The sequence below is a fragment of the Musca autumnalis genome, unplaced genomic scaffold, assembly GCF_047663935.1.
Source record: "Musca autumnalis isolate F117 unplaced genomic scaffold, ASM4766393v1 scaffold_3, whole genome shotgun sequence".
In the NCBI taxonomy this organism is placed as follows: domain Eukaryota; kingdom Metazoa; phylum Arthropoda; class Insecta; order Diptera; family Muscidae; genus Musca; species Musca autumnalis.
In genome coordinates this window covers 37289512-37309268 of record NW_027411866.1, presented here as the reverse complement: position 1 = coordinate 37309268, position 19757 = coordinate 37289512, and the positions used below count along the sequence as shown (strand labels likewise).

Sequence of the window (19757 nt, the reverse complement as noted above, 5' to 3'; positions counted from 1 at the left end):
TGGCTTATGTGTAAAATAACCCTTTAAGAGAGAAATCGATTTAGCTCAAACTTTGTAAATTGAAAAGTAAAGTTGTAATATATTTAAATTCAGAAAATTAAGTACAATATATTTAATTATATAGTCTGTAAGGAAAATATCCATAGACTAATAAAGAAAAAAATATTTCCTACAGATTAGTATTAGGTCCGAATATGTACTACATCGGATCACTCCTGCGGCCCTTTCCATCCTGGAAAATTTTCCCAACAGCTAAAAAACCTACAGAAGTATTGTGTTAACTTTTTTTCTTCGGGTACGTGGCTGAGGGTATATCTCTGTCGGCTCAGCTGACTGATACTTTCTTACTTGTTTTTTTCTGAGAACAAAGTTGCAAAGTTGAAAAATTTATTTTTTGAGCCATTTTCTTTTCTATTTTAAATAAAGTACAAAATTTTTGCTTCCTTTGGTTCCTTTATTGGCGGACAAACTGTTCTGTTTTGGCAAGCCAGCTGAATGCTTGCTGGTTTCTGCTGGGAAGGTGTCTGTTTACTTTTTACAATTTTCTTGCAAAACAGAATAAAAACTCCTAAAGCTGTAAACAGATACAACGTTTGGGTAAAGTTTTGTGTCGTTTTGGCCGTTTTTACACTGTTGGGCATGATGCCGAAAAATTCAAATTCATTTGAAATATATGCCGACAAACAGATAAACGCTGGACTTTGGCATCGTCGTCGCCCTGTTGTTGTTTTTTTTCTCGACACCCAACGCAAAACTTTAATCAAACGTTGTATCTGTTTTCAGCTTAACTCTCTGAGAAAGTTCTTGCTGGGAAAGTAACCAGATAATTAAAATGTGTTTAAAAGAAAAGAACAAGAACAGAAACAAAATATATGAATGGAAAACAAAAAGAAATTATGATTTTCATTCATAATTTTGCAACTGTTTTTGCGGTTTTCACAATCAATTCATGAAGTCCACTGTCCTTTCATGTGTAAATGCAGGGTTAGGCCATGTTTATATTAGCTTTGTTCCTTTACTTTTTTTAATGGTAAAAGAGAAAAGTGTCAAAATTGCTCTCTCATGAACATTTTTACCAGAAAAGTAAAGGAACGGAAAATGGTAGATCTGGCTGCAATGTCAAAACATAAATATAAAAAAATCAAATTTCGTCTTTTATTTTTAGTTTAGTTTTATCAGCTTTCGACTTTTTCTTCTGTTTTTCGTCCATTTTCTTCTTCATTGCGAAATAATCGTCAAACAGAAGTCGAAAAATTAGTTCCGCCATTTTTTACCTGCAGAAATTTTGCTGGTAGCCTGTGGTAGAAGAGGAAGCCATTTTCGCTCTCTCTCTCCGCTCTCACTCTCTTAAAAATTGCTTCCAGTTTTGCCACTTTTCGGGGTTAAGAAACGCTTTGCAGGTTAAAAATTGTAACAAATGGTAAAAATGGTAACCTCAGGTAAGTAAAGGAACACAGCTATTGTTATTATGTCAGAAATGAAGCAGGAAAGCAAGGCAACCATGCGAGGCAGCTTATGTACGCAGGCCTTAAGTACATAAGTGCCGATCCACACTAGCGTGAATTTCATTAAAAAGGTTGCATGAAATTAGGAGTTTCTAGATCGAGTTCCATAGTAGGGTAAAATCATGAAACTGCTGTAGTGGGGAATTCGACCTAAGAACGCCTAATTTTATGGAATTTTTTAATGAAATTCACGCTAGTGTGGACGGGGACTAACATGGTACAATAAAGCTCTGTTCCAGAACTAAAAAGTTTTTACAATTTTTACCACTTTTACACATTTTGCGTTCCCGTACACAAAATTTATATGAAAATCGTTTACGACTTTTACAACTTTTACGACTTTTACAACTTTATAAAGTACGGGAACAGGCCATAATACAGGTAGCATTATCATGCCAGCTGATGGTAACATAATTGGTCTGTTCCTTTACTTTTGAAAGTGGTATAACCGGCAAAAGTAGCAAAAGTTGTAATCTGCTTCCATATGAATTGTATGGTGTCTGAAGTAAAGGAACGCTTTTCGAGTAAAAAGTTGTAAAACTTGAAGATTCTTGCACGTAAAGGAACAGAGCTAATATGTCAATTGCATTGAATTGATGTCAAATTTTTACAACTAAAGCTGAAAACAGATACAACGTTTGATTAAAGTTTTGCGTTGGGCGTCGAGAAAAAAACAACAACAACAGGGCGACGACGACACCAAAGTCCAGCGTTTATCTGTTTGTCGGCATATATTTCAAATGAATTTGCATTTTTCGGCATCATGCCCAACAGTGTAAAAACGGCCAAAACGACACAAAACTTTACCCAAACGTTGTATCTGTTTACAGCTTTATGTTGCCAACAATTGCCGATGCGGCTACCTGTGTATTTGTACCATGCCTACTTGTCTTGCTTGCTTCTGATAAAAGAATATAAAAGAAAAGGGCAACCCAGTTCGAAATTTGCTCGGCCTTCTTTATTCTTTTATTTTTTTTTTGCATGTTCCCGTACTTAATAGAGTGTAAAGCTGAAAACAGATACAACGTTTGATTAAAGTTTTGCGTTGGGCGCCGAGAAAAAAACAACAACAACAGTGCGACGACGATACCAAATCCCAGCGTTTATCTGTTTGTCGGCATATATTTCAAATGAATTTGAATTTTTCGGTGTAAAAACGGCCAAAAGCGACACAAAACTTTACCCAAACGTTGTATGTGTTTCCAGGAACGTTTTCAGACGATAGGGTTTGACTGCTCAAAAACGCGTTGTCCGTTTTGGTTCTCATTCGCAAACTGTGCCAGTGTTGAAACAAAATGTGGAAGTAAGTGAACGAAAACGTAGATAAAGTACTTTTTTCGTTCATGAAATATTTTTTATTTATTTGGTATTATACAAACATTACTTCAAGAACATGTTATGATTTTTTAATTAATTTCTTTTATAGTTTTCGTAATTGAGATTATTTTAAATGTTTTGAAATAAAAAAATGTTCGAACAGAATTGTTTGTATAAAAGGGGACGAAAAAATCCGTCAAAGAAAATTGCCTAATGTAAATCTGATCATGGTATAAGTGGTAACTGTTTCCTCACATATTTTTATAAAATTAAGAATGTGTGCGTGCGAAATGTGTAAGAATAAACATGTAAACAAATAATCATTTTTGTGTTAAATGTTGTAAGAAGTGACAATACACACATAAACCTTTTTGGTACATTTATGTAAAACCGTACTTCTTTTTGTTCAAAAAGTACGCTTGTATAAAATGACTTCAAAAACGCAACACTAGATGTGAAAATTACGAATGAGAGTCAAAACGGAAACCACGTTTTTGAGCAGTCAAACCCTATCGTCTGAAAACACACCAGCTTAAGTTTTCGCCATTAACACTTAATAGAGTGTAACTACGGCTTTTCATCTCCATTCTACGATGTGTCAACCTATAGATCCATCTGCCTACCCCCATTTTCCCGATCTATAGATCCATCTGTCTACCACCTTAATTTTCCGATCTATAGATCCATCGTGTGAAAAAATACAATGCAGCTGAAAAAAACGATTTATGATCCATAAACTCTGACATAAAAATAGCAAAATGTGGATTTGATTAAAATTAAAATTCTACACAAAGTGGCAGTGGAAATTATTAAAATTGACTAACCTAACGAAAAAAACAACTCTTCTATAGCAAGGATATGTGTTGAGAAAAAAAGGAAATGTGAGGAGGAAAATAAAAAAGAGAAAAAATTCAAAATTCCATACTGAAAAGTGAATAAAATTGTGAAAATCTTGAATAAAAATCGAGGATTCCTTAAAAATAACTACAAATACAACAACTTCTAATCAAATTATGTATTAATAAAAAAATACTAACGAAAAATAAAAAGGAAAAAAATTGCCGTCTTTAATGTGGTGTAATGTGGTGTTTTCAGTGGAGCAAAAGCAAAACGAAAAAAAATGTAAGCCACTTCTAATGTGAAAGAATTAATAATGACGTGTTTTCGGTGGTTGTTAGAGTGTGACAGCATTATTTTCTGTGTGTTGACCAATATAAAAAAGAAGAAATGAGTGTGTTTTATTAATAAAAATAAATATTTGATTAATATCTATCGATAAAAATAGATGAAGTATAAATTTCGATTTGGAACCTCCTATTATCGTTGTGTATCTGTTGTTTTTTGCATTGTGCAAGCAAGTTATTAAAATTAATAGTATGTATTGTTGTATGTTTACAATATATTGTGTGATTTTTGTAAAAAGAAGAAAAATAGAAGAAACACATTTTTCTTTACTTCATCCCCAAAAAAATTTGTGTGCCTTCTGTAATATGATATGATAGTCAGCGGTGGCAGGAAGGCAGGCAGTTGGCATGAATTGAAGTTGTTTTGTTAGTTGATATAATGAAGAAATTGAAAGAAAAAATAGTAATTGGGACAGACATGTAGCAACAGGGTCGCCTAAAATTCAGTGATTTTTTTATCAATGCGCTCAGTGAAGTGTGAACATCTGCGATTAGTTCAATTAAAATACAATTTAATAAAAAAACAATTTATACATTTTTGTTCAGAGATTATTATTTTGTTAAAATGGTTATTGCAATGGAAAGAAGTATTTTTTGTTATTATTAGTAAAATATCAAGAACATATTTACTACCTTTATTTTCCACTAAAAACAACAACAATTTCACATTTTATTAGGTATTGTATCATCTCATGACGTTGTTGTACAACCCTGCAAATATTTGCACAAACAAACAATGCTGCCCACTAAATGAGTGAAAAAATCGCAATTATTATTTGTCAATTAGTTTTGATTTACTCTACACCTTGAAACTTTCAGATGCAAATATTTCGTCTTTTAAATATGTCTCGAGAGGTTTCAATGAAGTTATTTCATGAAATTTGGCGTTTTTAGATCGAGTTCCATACAAAGTAACGTTATGAAATAGCTGTAGTGGGGAACTCGATCTGAAATAAAATCGCTATAGTATGGACAGGGACTATACGAATATGAGCAAAGAGGAGACGATTTATCGTACAAGCAATCGTGAAAATGTTTCCCGAGATATGATTCCATGTTTCCTGAGATATGAGTCTTGATTTTCAAAAATGCCCTACTTCAACACCATTATGTTGCTTAAGGGCCACCCTAGGATCGGGCTGAAATGATAAATGTGGTTTTCCAGGGAGAAGTTCCATACTTTCCGATATACGAGTCTTGAATTTTTCCGAATAGTTTCACTTTATCGCCATTATTACGTTGTAGGGCACCCCTCGGAACGGTCTTGAAATTTTGCATGGGCTGATCTTTGCAGATGACAATGATCGTCCGATCTGAAATTGAGACGAGCATCAATAATACATGTCGTATATTGGGCGAATACTTTTTTAGAATAGTCCTTAAAGCGAAGAGACATAAAGAATCTCTGTGAGCATATTAGGTAACCTCAAGTTTACTAAATTTAAAAGGTGGTATGGAAGGTCGATGTATTTCCTAGGCAATTTTATTGGAGGGAATCATATTCCACAAAAAAAAAAAAAAAAATGGTCAGCATTAACCTGAAGTGAAGCTATGTGCATTTTCAAAGAGAAAAATTAGCCCTTTCAATTTGGGACTCTGGATTCATACAAGTATTTAACATTGATATTATCTACATGTACTTTGAATAGAAAAGTGCTGTGTTATTTCCTGGGCTGGAGGGCTCTTATAGACTTATAAAAAACTGTTCTCTCCGAACTGTCGCACTCAGATTGCTTTTAAACAGCTGGCTAAGGTAGAAAACAAATTTTTGGTATAAATTAATTTTAATATTAGAGTTTTGTCATCATTGCAGGGAAATTCGTTCTTTCTTTAACTATTCCATGGCATTCAGAGAATATGGGTTGTTATGTTCTGTTGAAGGATATGATGCAAAGGGCTTTCAGTCAATGAAAATGACGGGTCGTCGGGAAAGGACATTTATCAGATCGACCAAAAGCCAAAATTCTCAAGAATGTGCGTAAAATATATAGAGGTACCATTTGATCTTTCAGTCATTAGTTGCTATATAATTCTCCCAATTTTTGTTTGTCTATAACTCAAAAAACGAGATATGTACATAATTGGACTTTCGTTTTTTATTGCTTTCAAGGTACATTAAAAGAGATAGAAGTGACAATCAGGGGGCCAATTCTGTAACTTTTTAACAACTTTAGTCATTGTTTATTTTACAATTTCATTTGTTTGTTTTGTTTTTGTTACAATAACAAAAAAAAAATTTTAAACAATATCGATAGTTGTTAAATGTTACACAATAGGCCTACAGTTGTATTTTTCCTTCTTGGTAAATAAGATTTTTAAAATATGCTAGGATCAACGCAAACAATTTAAAACTCCGAAATTGTCTACCTACACTCCACGTCAGTAGAATAGAACACCTAAATTTCTGTTAATGTTAGCTTATTTATCCCGAAGCGAATGAATCTAAGTTTACAATCTTGTTGGGATCTATAGTCGATAATGTTCCATATCAAACACAGAAAAAATTATGTTTCTAGCTATTTGCGAAATGATTTCCTAATCATTTTTCCGATAGAACTATGAAAAATAGGTATTTATTTTTGGTCATCAGGATAGAACAGTCATTTTATTTTCGCGAATTTTTGATATATTAACGCCGAATTTTCTTTCTGTCGATAAAGCAAGGTTTTCTAATCATTTTTCACTAACGAAAACCTATAAATAATTCCGCGAACACCGAAATAACAGCGTAAAAGTGTTTAACTTGACAGATAATTGAAAAATCTCGGAATATCAATAGGAGCCGCGCAGTTATGTCATATTTCTTCACAATAAAATAGAATATGACACAGAAAACAATCGAGTGGGGGGATACAATCGAGTGCTTCGGATGCTGATAACATTGAACATTTTCAAAATAATAATGAAAAACGCCAAAATATCTTATAGAAACCTTGATGTTTTGTTCAATAAAATGATTTTCCGGGGAGCGGGACGTACACAAATATTTCAACAACCTACCAAAACAACGCTCTCTGAGCGTCCGTATTACCCAAATATGTTGAGCCCCAAATCACATTTAAAACACAAAATCCGCGACCGAAACTTAGTTAAATGTTTTCATTCGTAAAACAAATAATTTTCCTTTGCAATGAATTGTATTTCATGTTTAGTTGGGCTTTTGTTTTTAAAATACAAAACACACACACATACAAACAATAACGTTCTGTCAATGTTAAACTTTTTCAACTTACAAAAAGTATACGCTCGACGTATTTCGGTAGTTCTCATAAGAATACATGTGTTCTTACTGAATACTTTCTTTAACATTTTATGTAATACAGTTTTTGTAACATTTTGTTGTAATACATGCAACTACCTTCTCTAAATATACCTTGAGATGATCATGTCAAAACACACTTGGGATTCAGTTTTTTTTGTTCAAGGATAACAAATATACAATACATATCAAAATAAGGAGCAAAATTCAACTAAGGCGTCTCAAAAGCGCCAATTTTTAACATTGCGTGGAAAAAATAACGCTCGAATCCTTTAAACTCCCGAAAAGTTGGCATCACTGCGAAATGGACACAATACATTTGTCTCACTCTAACTAGTGGAGACAAATCTTTAGAGTTGTAAAAAATGTTAGTAGAGTAGAAATGGCAATTTTTTGACATCCCATCCGAATTACTGAATTACTCGAAGTGAAGAAAAATGGAATAAAAAAGTAAAACATTTGTGTTCTTCATGTGCAAAATATTGACAAAATCGAATAAACGGGAATTGGAATATGTATCGAATCACTTCATTCATTAATTTATGCAGCAGTTGTACATTGAAAATGTGTTCGTGTATTTCCAGTTGCCAGCCAAAGTGAAAATGACAAAATGAAAACGAGAAAATGAAAAAGGCATTGAAGCTATGTAATAAATGAATAAATGTGTATAGACAAAACCCACAAAAAAACGGAAAAAGAAAAGACGTCTGTGTGGAGGAACAATACTGTTCGAGGAAAAAAAAACTAAAAAAATGTTTATAAAACATTGCTAAAACGTTAATTGTGAAAAGAAAACAAAATTAAGAAATTAAAATAAAGATAACTAAGTTGCAATTTTGTTCGTCGGCCAGGCACAAAGCTAAATGTGACTTTACAAGGAATTACTTTTTTTGTCCAAGACAGAGAAGAAGAAGAATTTAAAGGCAAGCAAATTGTATGTGTGTGTGTGGCTGAGCAGCAGAACAACAAAACCAATTCAGTCAAATCGTGTTGAAGGCAGTAGAATACGTTTTTTCTGCAGCGTCTGTTATGAAAACGTAATTTTTGCAAAACTCCTCTAGTTGCCGGTGTGAAAAAGAAGTAATTTTCTTGTCTGTTGGAGTTGTTGTTGCTGGTAGCTGCTGCTTAACTAACCAATCGTTTGGATTGTCTGTCTGATTTGGGTCGTGTTTTGTGTATGTTTTATTGAAATTAATAAGAAATCATATTTAATGGCATTTGTTGTTGTAATACCACACGAAAAGACTGCTGCTGTCGCGTCAACGCTGCCACCCGCTGCTGTTGACCGTTGTCGTCATTATTTTGTCGTTGCAGCGTTTGTATCCTGTTCACAAAGATGAACAATGAAAGTATTAAGTCGACCACATCTAATGCATTATTGTCGTCTACAACCACCACCGCCACCAGCATCGTCGTATCATCGTCATCATCAACATCTTTGCAACCGGCATTACCACTCTCATCCACATTGTTGTCAACAACAAATTCTTCATACACTTCGTCGTCATCGTCCAATTTTGACGCAACTGTTAACGCCATCACTGCTGCAGTCAATGCCAGTAGCCACCTACCAGCTACCACGCCCCCAAACGCTGCTGTAGTTGTTGCTGTTGCCGTTTCCTCGTTAGCAGCAGCTATTATACCAGATACTCCCATTGTTTCTATTGCCGGTTCGACATTAAGTGAAATAACCACAACAACAACCTCGACTAGAACCACACCTACACCGGTGCCCACCAGCAAGGAATCATCATCAGCTTCTACGGCAAATACACATAATAAAAACGCTAAAAATAGTAATCAGAATAACAAGGACATTTATAAAAAATCGGACGACTCATTGTCGCAACCACAACAACAACAACAGTTATCTGCAGCAACAACTTCAAGTGCCACCGTTAAGGGGTCAAATCCAATGTCGGTTGCCAATGCATCAGCTGTTTCAGGCGCTGTAACTAACGCCGCCACAACATCATCATTGGCAGCGACCAGTAATGCTGCTGGTGCTTCTGCAACAGCTGATAAAGACAGTTCCATACAGAAAGCCACCAATAATACAGCAATAGGATCTTCATCAGGTGTCGAAATAACAGCAACAGCAGCCAAAGAGGAAACTACTAAAGCCGTCTCCGCTGCAGCAGCTGAAGTTGCTTCGTCAACGCCATCATCATCATCAACTTCTCAGGCAGTTTGTAATGCAAACTCTGTTAGCAAAACCGATGATAACAACACCAGCACGACCAACACAAATGAAACAAAAACAAAGGTAAGTTGAATCAAAAAATATTATTTAACCCAGTTTATACAATTTCAAAATGCATTTATAGAAAAGTTTTGATTTCAAAAATGATATTTACTCATACATTGTGGTATATCAGACACGAAGTAGACGACGTAGTATTGTGTTGTGTTGCAAATAAGTCAAGAAACATGTTTGTGGTGGCTTAGTTTTTTTCTTCTAACCTTGCGTGTATTAAGTCGACTACTCTGTCTGTTGTGTATTCCACCAATCCATGCTGTTTCTGAGTTTCATTACAACTATAAAAGGTCATCACACCAAAATAGTAATTGCAATGTCAAAATAAAGTTTCGCTATTTGTTTTTTTTTATCATTTTCTACGAATACTGATTTTTTTATCGACACATGGCGTGGCAAGCATATTCTTTGGGTGATACAGACAGATATTGTGAAGCTAAAATATTAACTCCATAGTAAAAGTTGTTATACTTGAAAAATTTGACTTGGAAAACATAGGAGCACTTTGTTTTAAATTTTTTGTAATTACAAAATAGAAAGCCTCCTAAATCTTTTGAATTTGCTACACGTAATGACGTCATACACGTTCAAATTTTAACAAGAATGAACCGCTCATTATTGATAACAGGAATATAAATAGCCTTCATCAAAATCAAATTGTTATTTTTATCTTCTTAGTCTATGGTAACTGCCGTTTGTGACGTGTTGAATCAGAACTGCCAGAGGGGCTGCCCTGACAGTGCTGATTCAACATGTCTCGTTGACATTGAGGATATCTTAGACCCTTGGTTTGCTGTGGTTAGGAAAGTGATATCTCAGGTCCTCGACTGACAGTAACCAAACCTCCAAATGGTCTTATATCGGCACCTGTCAGTAAAAGCTTAAAAGTCGAATGCCACAGAGACATTGAACCATAAAGAACATTTCATTTTCACTTAATCGATTTCTTCGAACTTGATCTAAGTTTGAAAGAAACATTACGATGTAGAAAGTTTGGTCTAAGGTCATAATTGGTGGTCGCAGAAATTGGGCACCTACAGAATTATATCGCTGAGAACATTTTCATAACTTCAAGTATTTTTGGACGCAACCACTTTTCGATAATTTGGAGTTGATTAAGTAATAGCCCGTTTCCACGGTACGTCGTTCGTTCTCTATTCGTTGTTCGACCCATAACTACGAATAAATTACTTATTTCCCCACACAAAATTCTATGAACGAACGACGATTTTTCTACGTTGTTCGATTAGAAATACTCTCTGAACGACGAATAAGTATGTCCCATCCCTAACAAAGGAGAGAATTTATCGAAAAAATTAATTACGACATGTCTAAATTCAAAATTGAAAAATTTGTTGAAAACACAAAAATTTTTAGAAAAAAGGAAAAAGATGAATGAAAATTAATGAACTAAACATTTTATATAGATGCAGAAGGAAGATGGTTGTGTTTCCTTCTTAATTCCACACACATTTCTTGTCCATAAGTTAAAAATCGCGTAAAAAATCAGAAACAAAAAGGAAACAAATAACTGAAAGTCTGTATACCCAAATATTGTCTTGACATGTCTCTCTCTCTTTAATTTTGAAAATAGAAACATATAAAAATATATTGAAAATACAAAATTATTCTGAATTTATGGAAAAAAATGAATGAAATGTGTATAGTTAAATATAGAAGATACATTTGAAGGAAAGTATATTGCTTTTCCTGTTCATTTAATGTATATTTTATGTGTGTTTCGGTTCAAATTTTCGTGAAAACAAGGAAACAAAAATGAAGGAAATTTTGTTTATGTTTCTGTTAATTACGAATGGTGTCGTGGAAACGAGTTAATTCGTTTACGTCGTTCGACAGGCGAACAACGTAATTGAAACGCTCGTGTGAACATGACATAAGCCATGTCCGTTCGTCTCTCTGGCTGGTTGGTTGGTGCCCACGATATTCTGGCTATTTTTTCCAAACATAATTAAAGTTCCAGAGGCCATATCGGTCCACTTCTTCAGGTACCTCCCCACAACAGCTAAAAAATTTTCGCTAATATGGTGCGCAGGATAACTCTCAAAGGCAGGAACTGAATTTGCGTATGGTAGATCAGGTTTGTACCTCCCCCCAAAATTTGAAAAAGTACACTTTAACCGATAGTCTTAGGGCGTTCTGAATTTTTTTTTTGCAACAATTTTTTTGCGCAATTTTTTCGAAAGCAAGTCCATACTTCCTGTGAAAATGGCCTAAAAGCTCAAAAAAGTCTGCTGTCACCATCTATTCTATGCTATGTAGTACGTAAGATAACCCTCGGGTTTTCACTACGATTTGGTCAAAATGTTGTACATCGTATTAGTTCTTAAAGACTCGGATTATGCCATTTCCCATACAAAAGTTCACCGGAGATGACTTTCCCAATACAAAAGTTCACCGGAGATGACTTTGCCAATACAAAAGTTCACCGGAGATGACTTTTCCAATACAAAAGTTCACCGGAGATGACTTTGCCAATACAAAAGTTCACCGGAGATGACTTTTCCCATACAAAAGTTCACCGGAGATGACTTTCCCAATACAAAAGTTCACCGGAGATGACTTTCCCAATACAAAAGTTCACCGGGCATGACTTTCCCAATACAAAAGTTCACCGGAGATGGCTTTTCCCATACAAAAGTTCACCGGAAATGACTTTGCCAATACAAAAGTTCACCGGAGATGACTTTTCCAATACAAAATTTCACCGGAGATGACTTTTCCCATACAAAAGTTCACCGGAGATGACTTTGTATGGGAAACTTTGAAAAGAATGCATTTTATAAGGACTCGTCTGGTATACTTTTTTATTTAATTTTTGGCAAAATGTTGTGTATGGGCCTGAGAAATTGGCCCAAGAACTCAAAAAACCCTTATAGACGTTAGAAGTATTGTGTTTACTTCTAGGTCCGAGGCTAAGCGTATATGTCTGTCGGCACAACTGACTGATACTTTCTTACTTGTTATTTTATTGATTATGCTCTGCTTCCAACTCCAAATTCAGAAATTACGGTTTGGCTGACCGTTAAACAGGTGCAGCGTATTATGGGGACCGTGGGGATTACCTATCTATCCATTAGATGGTGATTTTGATAGTTTTGCCTGTATCACCCAATCAGGTAATGCATGAAAAACATCCCTTTTTAGCGTCTTCAGGGCTGCATTCTGGCAAGTTTATAAGTTCTTCCATTGGGTATCACTTACCTTAGGAAACCACACTGCCTCACCGTACTTACCACAGACAGACCTATCGCGTTGTATGTCATGATATGTGCTTACTACCAAAGTTGAGACGATCATGGGACCTATGTTAGAAATTAAGGCAAGGGTATCCTCGTATCTATTTAGTATTCGGTGTCTTCTTGTTTGCAACAATGCGCACCTACAAAGTAAATGTTCGTTCGACAGTCTATCTCTTCTGTATCTTCAGATAGCCTACAGTAGTCAAAGCCGTTGTCATTCCATTTTGAAGTTAAAGATCTAAAGGCCTGGTTACATATGCTGTTTCGCCTGGTTGCCTTGCTTTCCTGCTTCATTTCTGACATAATAAAAATAAAAGAATAAAGAAGTCCGAGAAAATTTCACACTGGGTTGCCCTTTTCTTTTTTATTCTTTTATCAGAAGTAAGCAAGGTAAGCAGGCAAGGCTGCTTATGTACTTAGCTCTTCACTTTGTAGTAGCAGAACATTGGTGGCCGGACAGATTCAATGTTAGACTTAGACCCACCTCGAGCTAGTTCATCTGATAATTCGTTTCCCATTATATTACTATGACCTGAAACCCAGCAAACTTTAACGATTTTGCGTATATCATACAGAGCTTCGCTGAAATCAAGGATAGCTCGAAAATTTATGGTCCAGAACTTGAGAGCCTTAAGGACCGCTTGATTAATGACATACATATGTACATAGTCAACGGTCCTCTAAGGTTGCTTTCAAGTCCTTTCACCAATTCTGATGCTTTCCACATAGCAAGAATCTCTGCCTGAAAGGAGCTGGAGTTATCATAAAGCTTATATGATTTAATGGTGTCCAGCAGTAAACGCCGGCATCAGTACCTTCCTCCATTTTAGACCAATCTGTGTATATTGCCAGACCGCCCAGAGAAGAATTACCTTTAGCCCATGTGTCTCCACTAGGAAAGATAACGGATAAAGAGCCATACCAGAAGGAGGTGAGCATATAGTCAGTCGCTAACGCAACTCCTTTCATTTAATTGAAGTTTGGTATACATTTATTTTAAGACTTTTGCATGTCCAAACAATGACGTTCGCCAATATCCTGGCTCTCAGAGCCTAAAACCGTCCTGGCAGTTTGAAAGCTGCCTGTGGAGTGCTTTTGATCGCTGCGGTTATCAGAATTGACGCAGCCCTTTGCATACTTGATAGTCTGTACAGTAATGCATTGTATTCCCAAGATGGTCTGGTTACATACAGCCAATGCATGGCTATTCCCAATAGAGTTCTTGCAGGAGTAGAGTGTAGAACAGTGGTCCATGATTGTACCGTACCAAAACAACTCCAACCAAAACGGGAGGCTGCGAATCAAGAATTTTTGCGAATAATACAAGATCCAAAACCATTTTCTTGAGCCCAGCTTGCCATTTGTACCAGAATACCTTGCATCAGACAGGGTTTTTATACCCTCAGCCTTTAGGCTAAAGAGGGTATTTACACTTTGATACGGCCAAAAATGTGCCTCATCGAAATAATGGTTTTAGACCCCAAGTATGTTTGTACGATATCCGTTTCAGACAATTTTGAGTAGATCTAGCAATGTCCGTCCGTCTGTCTGCGTGGCTGGTACGCACGATAACTCTCGAACGGATCAATAGATTCGGTTCAAATTTTGGGTATCGAAATATTTTGTCCAGATTTGATTTAAGTTCGAAGATGGGCAATATCGGTCCACTCCTTCAGATACCTCCCCCACAAAAGTTCGAAAATGTTCGGAAAAATTGTCCGCACGATAACTCTTGAAGGGAGTAACCGATTTGGTCCATACTTTGTATATCGTAAACATTCTACAAGAGGAAGATGAGGTTCCAATATGACCTCATTCGGTCCACTCCTTCGAGTACCTCCCACACAAAATTTCGGAAAAGTTCAGTTTAGGGCCATCTCTCGAATCACTATGATTTTTGTTTTAGCAACTTGTATTCATTGTCCTCCATACGACGGTACAAGTTTCATTAGGGGCAAGTCCATACTGAAACTGAGAAAATAGCCTGAGAGTTGTAAAAAAACCCCTATGACACCGTGTGAGGTGGTTGGAACGCAAAATAACTGTAGAACGGATCTGCCGATTCGGTCCAAAACTTGCCCTTAGTAATATTTTTTCCACACATAGTCTAAGTTTGAAGATAAGCCATATCGGTCCACTCCTTCATGTACCTCCCCCACAAAAGTTCAAGAATGTTTGCAAAATTTGTTCATACAGTAACTTTTAAAGGGAGTGGCCGAATTGGTCTATACTTTATACATCCTAATATATCTACTAGATATAGATCAGGTTCAAATATGGAATATATTTGTTCAATCCATCCTGTACCTCCCACACAAAATTTCGGATAAGTTCACTTTAGGACCTGCTATCGAATCACTTTGATTTTTGTTGAAGCAACTTGCATTCTCTGCCTCAATTACGATGGTAAACGTTTTTTCAGGGGCAAGTCCATACTTCTTGCGTAAACATCCCGAAGTGTGTAAAAACCACATATGGCACCATATGTAGTGGCTGAAGATCCACTTCTATAATGGTCAATGTAGATCCATTCCTTTTAGTATCTCCTCCGTAAAACTTTTGATCCCTAATCCTAATGAACATTTTTGTCGGTTCAAATTAACAAAATTTATAAAAACCCCTAAATACATACATACGTTTTTTGGGAAAAAATTGTTTCAATATATACAGGCTGAGGGTATATCTCTGTCGGCAAAGCCGACTGATGCTTTTTTACTTGTTTTTTTTTTTTAATTTGTCACTTATCGGCACTACCAACATCATCAGAATAGGCCAACACTTAGTCTTCAGTCGGTCGAAACACATAAGAATTTCATGTATCGTGCCAATACAACTCCATCCAAAACTGGAGGCTGGGAATCAAGAATTTTTGCGAATAATGCAAGATCAAAGATCATTATGTTGAGCCCAGCTTGCCAGTTGTACCAGAATACCTTGCATCAGACAGGGTTTTTTTTTAAATTTGTCACTTATCAGCACTACCACTTCATCAACATAGGCCAAGACTTAGTCTTCTGTTGGTTGAAACACATAAGAATTTAATTTATCAATAGAAGCCGAAGTTGAGATGAAGAATCCCCCACCGATGTGTGCCTCTGTCAACAGTTTTCCTCACTGCACTCTCTCCTATGCGCGAGTTAATAATTCTACCTTTCAGCATCTCATCAATCCATTCCACAAGGATAGAGAAAATTCTTGTGTTGCTTCAATTCAAGCTTCACATTATTGAGGCCGCCTCTATATCGAGAAAGGCCGCCATGGTAAAGTTTGAATTCCTCGCATTCTTCTCAACCTGCCCAACCACCTTATGTAGGGCGTTTTCCACTCATTTGACCTCGATGTATGCGTGCGGAGGTCTACTGATCTTTTTGGAATCTAATTGTGCCCTAATTTCCATATCCAGTAACCTTTCCATCGTCTTTAATAGAAATGAAAAAAGATTAATTGGATTATAATCTTTGGGTAATGTGTGACCCAAGGACCTTAGGGTGGTTTTAAAAAATCGAGTGTTTAGTTTTGTTAGATTGAAGCAACTTTAAATGGAAGGTACTTACACCCGGGAAGTTTTTGCGGATTCTGAAACTTCAATGTTGATAGATGAAAAAAAATCAAAAAACGAAAATAATCGCCGTAGCGCTTTTTAAATAAATCGCCACTAAAGTTGACATTTTTAGGGGTTTATTAGGTTTTCACGATTTTGCTGGGAAACCACAAGTCCCATCGAAATGGGACTAAAGAAAATGTTGTAGCTATGAAATTTCACTACAATATTGATAATTTCGTAGGTTTTACCGTTATTGAGATATATAGATAGAAGTTCAAATTGGGACAATGCATTGACTGCACCGCTACCTTATAAAACAATGTCATGTCATAACTAAGTGTAAACCGCTTACATCTTACAAGTTTTTGTGGATTTTGAAACAGCAATGTTCATAGGGGAGAAAAATCCAAAAACAAGAAAAAATAGGTGGAGGTATTTTTAAATAAAACGCGGTCAAAATTCACATTTTTAGGTTTATTTTAGGTTTTCACGATTTGCTTGAAAACGGTAAGTCTTATCGAAATGGGACTTGAGATAATCTTTGAGCTGTGAAAATTCCCTACAAGACTGGCTTTCGTAATTTTTTCCTAGGTTGTACCATTTTCGAGATATATAAGTTTAAGTTGGGAAATTGCAGTGTCATGACGTTGTTTTATAAGGAGTCGATAGATACAGTCAATGCATTGTCCCAATTTGAACTTCTATATCTCAATAACGGTAAATCCTACGAAATTATCATAAAAGTCAGTCATGTAGAGAATTGTCATAGCTACAAAATTTTCTTTAGTCCCATTTCGATAGGACTTGCGGTTTCCAAGAAATATCGTGAAAACCTAAAAAAACTCATAAAAATGTCAAGCGCTGCGGCGATTTTTTTTGTTTTTTTTTTTTCGATTTTTGTCATCTATGAACATTGTAGTTTCAGAATCCGCAAAAACTTTTCATTTAAAGTTGATTCAAGAGCACCGTGAAGTGTTTGTGTTCCAAATGACACCATTGTGCTATGGAACTGTTACTAATAATAATGCAAACACTGAAAAAAATGAGAGTTTTGAAAATTTATTGAAAATATCCATTTATCCAGTGTTTTTCCAACAATAACGGCCCGGTGCAAGGTTCAGAATTCTGTAACATCATCATTGATAGGTGGCTGTATTTGCAAACTAATGCTATTTTGTAAAATATATTCAATTTTTAATCAATTTCCAACCAAAAATTGTGGATTTTAGTATAAAATCGCAACAAAATGAGGAGAAAAGGGAAAAGAGAGCAAGAAATTTTGGCTTAAATGTCGTTTAGGGGCACCTCTCGGATCGGGCTGAAATTTTTACAGTAGACATCCCCGGCCGAACGCCGGCTACTTAAGAACACTTTCAATTTAAAAGAGAGTTTTGATCGCGTAGCCCACTTTTGACCCTGTCCATAGGAGAAGGTCTTAAATCCCCGGCATAGATTTTAAAAATAATGGTGATAAAAGTAAAAAAGTCAAGACCCATATCTCGGGAAGTATGGACTTCCCTCCGGAAAATTTTATATCGTTGTATTCAGGATGCTAAGGGCTATCTACTGTAAAAATTTCAGCCCGATCCGAGAGGTGCCCCTAAACAACCTAAAGGTGTGAAAGTACGAAATTTCCGAAATGTGAAGACCCATATCTCGGGAAGTATGGACTTCCCCCCGGAAAATTTTATATCGATGTATTCAGGATGCCAAGGGCTATCTACTTAATTTCCGAAATGTCAAAACCCATATCTCGGGATGTATGGACTTCCCCCGGAAAATTTTATATCGTTGTATTCAGGATGCCAAGGGCTATCTACTGTAAAAATTTCAGCCCGATCCGAGAGGTGCCCCTAAACAATCTAAAGGTGTAAAGTACGAAATTTCCGAAATGTCAAGACCAATATCTCGGGAAGTATGGACTTCCCCACGGAAAATTATGTATCGTTGCATTCAGGATGCCAAGGGCTATCTACTGTAAAAATTTCAGCCCGATCCGAGAGGTGCCCCTAAACAACCTAAAGGTGTGAAAGTACGAAATTTCCGAAATGTGAAGACCCATATCTCGGGAAGTATGGACTTCCCCCCGGAAAATTTTATATCGATGTATTCAGGATGCCAAGGGCTATCTACTTAATTTCCGAAATGTCAAAACCCATATCTCGGGATGTATGGACTTCCCCCGGAAAATTTTATATCGTTGTATTCAGGATGCCAAGGGCTATCTACTGTAAAAATTTCAGCCCGATCCGAGAGGTGCCCCTAAACAATCTAAAGGTGTAAAGGACGAAATTTCCGAAATGTCAAGACCAATATCTCGGGAAGTATGGACTTCCCCACGGAAAATTATGTATCGTTGCATTCAGGATGCCAAGGGCTATCTACTGATCTACCGATCCGAGAGGTGCCCCTAAACGACACTTGTTCCGAAATTTTTATTTGTTATTGGGCTAATTAACTTACAAGAAAATGTAACGAAAACTCTCAAAATATGTCCAATTAGGAAGGTACGCGCGAATGGGGTCTGTACCATTGCATGGACAGTCCAAAACAGATTTGTTATAAAGTGATTGTTATGCCATTATAATGCTTATCCAAAGTTTTATGATGATGTATGTGCACTTGAAATATTTTTGGCAGCTGGTTACCATACATCTGGGATCACACAATGCTGTGTCTACCTCTGTTCTAATTTTTGGCAAGTTATTTTATGTGTGTTGACCTGAAGATACACGTGTGTCATGCATTAGGCTCTCTACGAAGTACATACCTACATATTCAAGCCCAAAATTGATCAACTTCAGAACAAACGTACCATAATTGTAGATATATGTTTGTTCCAGCACTTCCATTTCAGTGTTGTTTCCATAATTTCCATCAAATTTTGTTTTAAACGTTTTTATTTTTTCATGGAAATGCTAAAAATACCGGAATCTAAGATAAACGCACGAATGGAGGTCTACTCGTAAGAAATTATTGTTATAATTAAGAAAATGCTCCTCTTTCTCTCGTCGTGTCTCATTTGGGTGCACTAATGTTTTTGTTAGTTCGCTGGTAGTAGAAATGACTTCATTTTTCCTTTCATCCTTTGGTGTTTGGTTTATTTTTGTTGCAACTATTCGTCAGCTTTACCTTTTCGATTTTTTTCTACATGAATTATATATAATTAAGAAAAAAAAAAAAAAAACAAATACAATAATTCTCTCACTCATACTGTTATGTGGATGATGATGATGACGATAAAATGGCAAATGAACGATAAAAAAGACAAAAACAACTGGAGAATTGGAGAAATTCTATTTGTAATTTAAACAAAAAATACACCACACACAACACAGCAAAGCAAAACCGCATATGAATACCGTTAGGTAGAGAGGCTAGCTTTTGCCTGCCGTGCCTTGTCAGCCTGGCAGGGAGAAGTTACTCATTAG

The 19757-nt window shown here is 36.0% G+C and overlaps 1 protein-coding gene across 8 annotated transcripts in view; it reads left to right on the top strand.

Annotated features, from left to right (window-relative positions):
* tyf (twenty-four) overlaps window positions 1–19757 on the top strand; it is a 55765-nt gene that overhangs the window by 4301 nt on the left and 31707 nt on the right. Inside the window, exons 1-2 of one of the 8 annotated variants that reach the window (XM_073979262.1) lie at window positions 3465–4196; window positions 7850–9531. In XM_073979262.1, coding sequence (XP_073835363.1) covers window positions 8602–9531 — 930 coding nt within the window. In that variant the 5' untranslated portion in view covers window positions 3465–4196; window positions 7850–8601. Of the gene's footprint in view, window positions 1–3464; window positions 4197–7416; window positions 9532–19757 lie in introns of those variants that run through there. The other 7 variants (XM_073979257.1, XM_073979264.1, XM_073979263.1 and 4 more) reach the window with 7 other exon arrangements.